The 7795-nt window shown below is 44.2% G+C and overlaps 1 protein-coding gene across 1 annotated transcript; it reads right to left on the bottom strand.

Annotated features, from left to right (window-relative positions):
* Positions 1-665: 665 nt before the first annotated feature.
* Positions 666-1322, bottom strand: LOC126438887 (uncharacterized). Its single transcript, XM_050090552.1, has 2 exons — positions 1114-1322; positions 666-1026 (listed from the first exon to the last, which is right to left on the bottom strand). The coding sequence occupies exons 1-2, from the start codon at positions 1320-1322 to the stop codon at positions 666-668; spliced, it is 570 nt and encodes a 189-aa protein (XP_049946509.1).
* Between the last annotated feature and the right edge of the window lie 6473 nt (positions 1323-7795).

Here is a 7795-nt window from a genome sequence, read left to right on the forward strand (position 1 = left end):
TTCATCCATCCAGTGTCGCTTCTCCCGATGACCCACTTTTCAGGAACCTTGCTGATAACGTTGGTAGGAATTCTCTGATAGGGGTAAATTATCATTGGAGGGCACATTTTTCCATCTGCTGAGAATGTGCACATGACAGTGAGAGTAGCTTTGGCTGGACCTTTCTCTACTTCATAGACATTTTTACAGCCTGTGGGTGCAACTTCCTGACAGATTAAAACTGTGTGCCCGACCGAGACTCGATTTCGGGACCTTTGCCTTTCGCGGGCAAGTGCTCTACCAACTGAGCTACCGAAGCACTACTCACGCCCGGTACTCACAGCTTTACTTTTGCCAGTATATCGTCTCCTACCTTCCAAACTTAACAGAAGCTCTCCTGCGAACCTTGCAGAACTAGCACTCCTGAAAGAAAGGATATTGCAGAGACATGGCTTAGCCACAGCCTGCGGAAGGTTTGCAGAATGAGATTTTCACTCTGCAGCGGAGTGTGTGCCGATATGAAACTTCCTGACAGATTAAAACTGTGTGCCCGACCGAGACTCGAACTCGGTAGAGCACTTGCCCGCGAAAGGCAAAGGTCCCGAGTTCGAGTCTCGGTCGGGCACACAGTTTCAATCTGTCAGGAAGTTTCATATCAGCGCACACTCCACTGCAGAGTGAAAATCTCATTCAAGTACAATATCTTTCTTAGCGCACAGAACATAATTAGTTTCATCGCCGTTGAAAATACGGTTTGGACATGACAGCACATCAAATACATTTTCCTCCTTAAGGAGGTCTGCTGTGGACCTAAACCATCCTCTCACGTCTTGTTCACTAACACAAGCACTTGCAGCAGTTACACCTTCAGGTGTTCTTTCAGAAACTTCCGGATGCCTTTTTAAAAAGGCAGAATACCATTTGTTACCAGGGGTGACATCCTTAAAAGGATTAGTACGTTTATTGTTATGAAGAAATTCTCGCACGCTTGCCTGAATATCTTGTTTTCGCCGTGGGAATCCCTTCCGACCACATTCAAAGATCCACCTGAAAAGATAATTAAGAATATTGTAGATATAATGAATTAGCTTGAAAATTGTCAATGAGTCAATCTACCGGGGTAGCAATACTCACCAAACAAGGGTGTTTTCCTCCTCTGTACTCAGTATAGGTGCTGGCCCATGGGATGTTTTGGTATATTTATTACTCAGCCGGAATTGTAATGTTGATCTGGGAATCCCGTACATTCTGGACGCTGCTTTGAATGAGATGCCTTTCTTTACTTCTTGGAGTGCTTTCTGAAGTCTTTCTTCACTGTATGAATCTTTTCGCCTGGGACCCATATTTCATTCAGTTTACTTCTATAATGAAAGAGGTGCAGGGAAATGTTAAAATCAATGTCAATTATTGCTTAATAATTTTCCAGTCATGGTACATAATTTTCCAATTATTGGCACACAATTTTCTACTTGTTGGCACAGTGCCATTTACTGGTTACAGTTATCATTTGAAGTTGCTGTTTTTACAGCTACATTTATTTCCCATTCATATCAAGATTAAAATGAATTTCACTATGAAAGTGAAGCAATGCAAAATACCAGTTGTTGGCACCTGGTGCCAATAATTAGAATTACAGGCTTTGGAAAATCGAGCTATTTGCAAAGCTTAAACTTCTACAATTTTGAGGTTAGAATGTTTCAATTTATTCTAGTAACTCCATACTGATTGTATTTGATAACCATGGTATCATGATTTTGAAATATGAGATGTCCACACAATTACAGCACTTAATGTACGGCAGTATTTCTTAACTTACCTCTTAGAAAATCCTTTCTTGGATAGGTAACTTCACAACAATCGACTTCAGGTCAGCTTCCCGCCAGACCAGTTCCCAGAAGGCGTTGAAACAAATCCAGCGCAACAAGCAAAAACAGAGGTCTTCATCTATTTCTAAAACAGCACTACCAACTTAAAAATTTCCTTATTACAAAATGCTAATTACTGGTGGGGTGCCAATAATAGGGTCGTTTACCCTACCTCCATTTTGGTGAAAATGTTATCATTGTTTTTGTTTTCTAGTGAGGCCTCTGCGAATATGAATCACTTACATAATCATATAAGGGAAATCAGAGCTCACATGGAAAAATATACGTGTTCGTTTCTTCTGCACGCTGTCTGGGAGTGGAATAATAGAGAATTATTATGAGGATGGTTCGATGAATCCTTTGCAGCCACTTAAGTGTGATTTGTAGAGTATCCATGTAGTTCTGGACGACGCAGATGAAGATAAGATTATGCAATATCGAAAAGTATTAATTAATAATGCGCAATTAATCATTTAATTGCGCTTATACATTATTCGCTCCTTTGTTCTGATTTGATAAAATTTTGATTTTTGCTTGTTGCTACATTAAATTTCAAGTCTGAAAGCTAGAACGTCAACCACTGCATTGCTCTGACACAGACATAATCGATAGTTGCATAGCTTAAAGACGTTTTGCATACATATTAGAGCCGTAAGGTACCTGGTGATGAAAGTTAGTAACATACACCGCTCGACAAAAAAAGAAAAGTGCAACCGAGCAAGGAGGCGCATGGTTTGCACACTAGACACGCAATCGGGAGCACGACGGCACAAATCTGCGTCCAGTCATCCAGATTTAAGTTTTTCGTGATTCGCCTCAATCACTCCATGCAAACGCTGGGATGGTTCCTTTGAGAAGGGAACTGCCGATTTCCTTCCATATTGTTGACACACTCCGAGCCTGTGCTCCGTCTCTAATGACTTTGATGTCTACGGGACGTTAAACCCAATTTTCCTTCCTTCGTTTTTCTTTTGAAACAAGTGAATCACCCAGAAGAACACAAGAAAACGAAACGAAGCTTCACGGGTTGCGTGTGACGTATCAGCGATTACAAATTAGTGACAAATTTGTAAAGAACTTGGCAATATGAGCCCACTTATCAGAGTGATGTTGCGCCACCTCTGGCCTGGATATACGAGGGGTGTTTGAAACGTCCGTGCGAAGTCCGAGAGATGGCACCACCGGCGCTTGTCGAGGTCATGTTTAGTTAGCAGCATCTTTGGAATGAACGCACACCAAGTGACAGCCATGTTGGTCTATTTATTTGTGTTTGGCGTTCGTCTGAATCAAGGAAGTCGAGTGAGTGTCAAAAAATGGACGAAAAAGGAATTTCGTTTGGTGATTAAACATTACTTTATGAAAAGCAAAACGCCTCAGAAGACTAAAGGCAAGCTTGATAAACGTTACGGTGAGTCTGCACCTTCGATTAGAACAGTTTATAAGTGGTTTCAATTTTTTCGGAGTGTCCATATGGGCACAAGTGCTGCTGAGCGTTCTGGGCGGCCTGTGGAGGTTACGACTCCAGAAATCACTGATAAAATCGATGATATGGTGCTGGATGACAGAAGAGTTAAGGTGCGTGAGATTTCTAGTGTTCTGGGCATCTCGAACGAACGGGTACATAATATTTTGCACAAACATTTGGACATGAGAAAGCTATCTGCAACATGGGTTCCACGGTTGCTCACGCTTGGCCAAAAACGGAATCGTGTGAAGTGTTGCAAGTATTGTGTTCAGGAAGAATCCGGAGGATTTTAAACGTCGTTTCGTCACTGTGGATGAAACATGGACATAGTACTATACTCCTGAGGCCAAACAACAATCTAAACAATGGGTTACCAAGGGTGATTCTGCACCAAAAAAGGCGAAGACCATTCCTCCGGCCGGAAAGGTTATGGCGACTGTCTTTTGGTATTCGCAAGGGATAATCCTCATCGAATAAGCATATTATGCATATTATTCATCGTTATTGGATCGTTCGAAAACCGAGCTGCAAGGAAAAAGGCAGCGATTGGACCGCAAAAAAGTCCTTTTCCATCTCAACAATGCACCAGCACACTCCTCAGCAATTGTTGTCGCAAAATTAATGGAAATAGAATTCTAACTCGTTTCACATCCCCCCTATTCCCCAGACTTGGCTCCCTCAGACTACTATTTCTTCCTCGATTTGAAGAAATGGCTGGCTGGACGAAGATTTTATTGAAACGAGGGGGTGATTGCAGCAAGTAACAGTTATTTTGCAGATTTGGACAATTCCTATTATTCGGAAGGGATCAACAAATTAGAACAGCGTTGGACGATGTTTAAGTCAAAAAGGAGACTATGTCGAAAAATAAAAAAAGGTTTCTCCCAAACACGTAAGTAGTTTTCATTTTTGCATGGACTTTTCAAACGCCCCTCGCATTCAGTGATTATCGTGGGATATTATAACGACGTCGTATCCTGAAGCAGGTGTTGTAACTGTTCCTTGATACCTCGATACTGGCCCGGAACGGTGTTGCTGTCCGAACTACTCCCACACGTGCTCTACTGTGGCAGATGAGGGGACTCTGCAGGCCACGTGAGTGCGTCGAAACCACACCGACAGTCCACAGAGACTTGAAAAATGCCACCACGATACCGTCGCATGAGAAGTAATACAGGAGGAAGCACGACGTCCGTGACGTACCCTTGTGCCGTCCGAGTTCGCTCAACCACTACTGGCTGTTATCTGCAGTCTCAGCCGATGGCTTCCACAACGTGACACCAGAAGTAGCATCACTGTACCTCTCCAAAATAATAGATGAAAGGAACCTCCACATAAGACACCACCATGCTCGCCGACGTTTGTCATCCATGATAGAACTGAACACAATTCATCACTGAACGCTATGCAACGCCATTCAGCAGCGGTATGTGTCTCACTGACACAATACCACGGCAACCTAAGCATGGAGCGGCAATTCTCTGTTCTGGCTGCTGATCGTCTCCGATGTCCGCTCCCGGTAGCTGGATGGTCAGCGTGACCGATTGTCAATCCTTTGGGCTCGGGTTCGATTCCCGGCTGGGTCGGGGAATTTTCTCCCCCCAATGACTGGGTGTTGTGCTGTCCTCATCGTCATCCTATCATCCTCATCGACTGCAGGTCGCCGAAGTGGGGTTAAATTGAAAGACCAGCACCCGGCGAACGGTCTGCCCGACAGGGGGCCCCAGTCATACGATTAAATAAATAAAAATCGTCTCCGATCAATAATGCAAGATGACATACAACATTACAGGACGTCCATTACTTGTTCTCGGCAGGAAGATGTGAAGGGATTACGATGTGCCTCATACACATTACAGTGACCCTCTGTTTTGGCGGTCATACGTGGTCAACTGGAATCTTGACATTTATGCTGCCATCAAGTTTCCGTGCACTCCAGCATCGGGACATTTCCACATCCGAATTCCCTACATATCAGGATATTTCAAGAGTCGAACAGCCGGCCGCATGGAGACCTACAATGAGGCTCCTCTGATTCTGCCAGGAACTGATAATTATGTCTCAAATTTTTACTCAGCACACCAATGTCCTTCACAGTGATCACTCAACATATGACGCTGTTCACGTCCCTTCTATACCCTACCAGACTTTGTAACAATACTAAACATGGACTATATAAATGCGTTCTGGTGGTCGTTCATCTTGTAACATAAAATGCAACAGTGCTCATTTACGAGTACATGCTCAGCAGGCCTGTTTACAATCAGTTACGCTCACCACCAGTTGAGAAGTAAAATAGAGGCCACAGGGGCGTAGAACCGCCGGAAAAAGCGCATGCAGCGGTTTGCATGGCGCAAGTCACAGGCAGAAGGGGCCCACCAGCCAACATAAGCGTTATGAGTACGTTACGTGGAGTGGCGCATTTAGCAAAACAGAGGTGCACAGCTACATATAAATAGGTGTCGGTTCACTAACAAAGCATTCAAGAGTGGCAGCTCTTCTGGATGGTGGGGCATGTCACACCACTGGCTACACACAGTAGCAGTTGGGGCACCAGCTTTTCAGTCCACAGCGTGTCACTGATTTCAACCTCTGAGGTTGATGCAGGTTCTGTAGCCAGCCAGCGGCAGGCCACTCCATGGCTCGCTACTGTGGGCAGTCGTCTTGGCTCCCAACATGTACCAGAGACATCAAGGGCGAGGGTCGCAGATTCAGCTGCCGGTTCGAGGGCGCTTGTTGTCTCTGCAACCTAAGCCACGCCAGTGGAGACTCATGGCGCAGGTCACCTTGCAATTGTCAGTGGGTGGCGCTGAGGCAGCGCAGGATGAAGGCTGCTCAGTCAGGTCCCAGCACTGCCCTCATGTCGTCATAACACCGTGATCATACAAGGCCAACACATTAGCAGAGCACTTGACGGGTCGCTGAGGTGGCGGCCTCAGCATTGCAGGACCCAGAGATGCAGACAGAGTGGAACGCAGCACTGTAGCTGGAAATCATAAATCACTTGGTAAACTCGGATGAGTCTTAATATGGCGACTTCTAACTCTTCCTGCTACATTTGGTGTTGCTGTTACATTTAGTGTCAGAAGTTGCTGCTACAAATGTTTTGTAAGCTACCTCCTGTTTTGATGGACTACATTCCCTGGGGATTCTTCCAATGTATCTCAGCCTGGCATCTGCCTTACCTGCAATTGTTGTTACGTCGTCATTCCACTTTCAATCTCTTCATACGTATATTTCTAGACATTTTGTGGAAAAATTAACTATGTCCAGTGATAATTCTGCAATATTCCAATCAAACAATAATGGGTCTTTCTGTCTATGTCGACACAATATATAACATTTGTTTATATTGAGAATCAATTGCAATTTCCTGCACCTAACGTCGATCCTCTGTAGATCTTTCTGCATTTCACTGCAGTTTTCTAGCGTTGCGATTTCTCTGTATGCAACAGATTCTCTGCAAAAAGCCTCATGGACCTTCAGACATCATCTGCTGGATCATTTATATACAGGGAGATTCCATGATGATGTTTCAAACTTTCATGGGTGATAGAGAAGGGGAAGTGTAAAAATTTGAGATAAGGGACCCCGGCCTGGAATCGGTAGAGTCGAAAGATATAAGCGAAAATCTTTCCAATACCTCTGGTAATGGAATACATGCACTAGTACAGTTGTTGCTAAGATTTTAGGTTAGGCAACTTTCAACGGAGGGGTATCTGTTGAGAGGCCAGACAAACGTGTGGTTCCTGAAGAGGGGCAGCAGCCTTTTCAGTAGTTGCAAGGGCAACAGTCTGGATGATTGACTGATCTGGCCTTGTAACAATAACCAAAACGGCCTTGCTGTGCTGGTACTGCGAACGGCTGAAAGCAAGGGGAAACTACGGCCGTAATTTTTCCCGAGGGCATGCAGCTTTACTGTATGATTAAATGATGATGGCGTCCTCTTGGGTAAAATATTCCGGAGGTAAAATAGTCCCCCATTCGGATCTCCGGGCGGGGACTACTCAAGAGGATGTCGTTATCAGGAGAAAGAAAACTGGCGTTCTACGGATCGGAGCGTGGAATGTCAGATCCCTTAATCGGGCAGGTAGGTTAGAAAATTTAAAAAGGGAAATGGATAGGTTGAAGTTAGATATAGTGGGAATTAGTGAAGTTCGGTGGCAGGAGGAACAAGACTTTTGGTCAGGTGACTACAGGGTTATAAACACAAAGTCAAATAGGGGTAATGCAGGAGTAGGTTTAATAATGAATAGGAAAATAGGAATGCGGGTAAGCTACTACAAACAGCATAGTGAACGCATTATTGTGGCCAAGATAGATACGAAGCCCACACCTACAGTAGTACAAGTTTATATGCCAACTAGCTCTGCAGATCACGAAGATATTGAAGAAATGTATGATGAAATAAAAGAAATTATTCAGATAGTGAAGGGAGACGAAAATTTAATAGTCATGGGTGACTGGAATTCGAGTGTAGGAAAAG

Source organism: Schistocerca serialis, chromosome 1 (genome assembly GCF_023864345.2).
Source record: "Schistocerca serialis cubense isolate TAMUIC-IGC-003099 chromosome 1, iqSchSeri2.2, whole genome shotgun sequence".
Lineage (NCBI taxonomy): Eukaryota > Metazoa > Arthropoda > Insecta > Orthoptera > Acrididae > Schistocerca > Schistocerca serialis.

What these genes read in the sequence shown, in the direction of transcription:
- LOC126438887 (XM_050090552.1), bottom strand. Translation starts at nt 1,322, where the DNA reads ATGGGTCCCAGGCGAAAAGATTCATACAGTGAAGAAAGACTTCAGAAA. An exon ending in GAGGAAAACACCCTTGTTTG is followed by an intron (nt 1,027 to 1,113) that starts GTGAGTATTGCT and finishes TTATCTTTTCAG; the next exon opens with GTGGATCTTTGAATGTGGTC.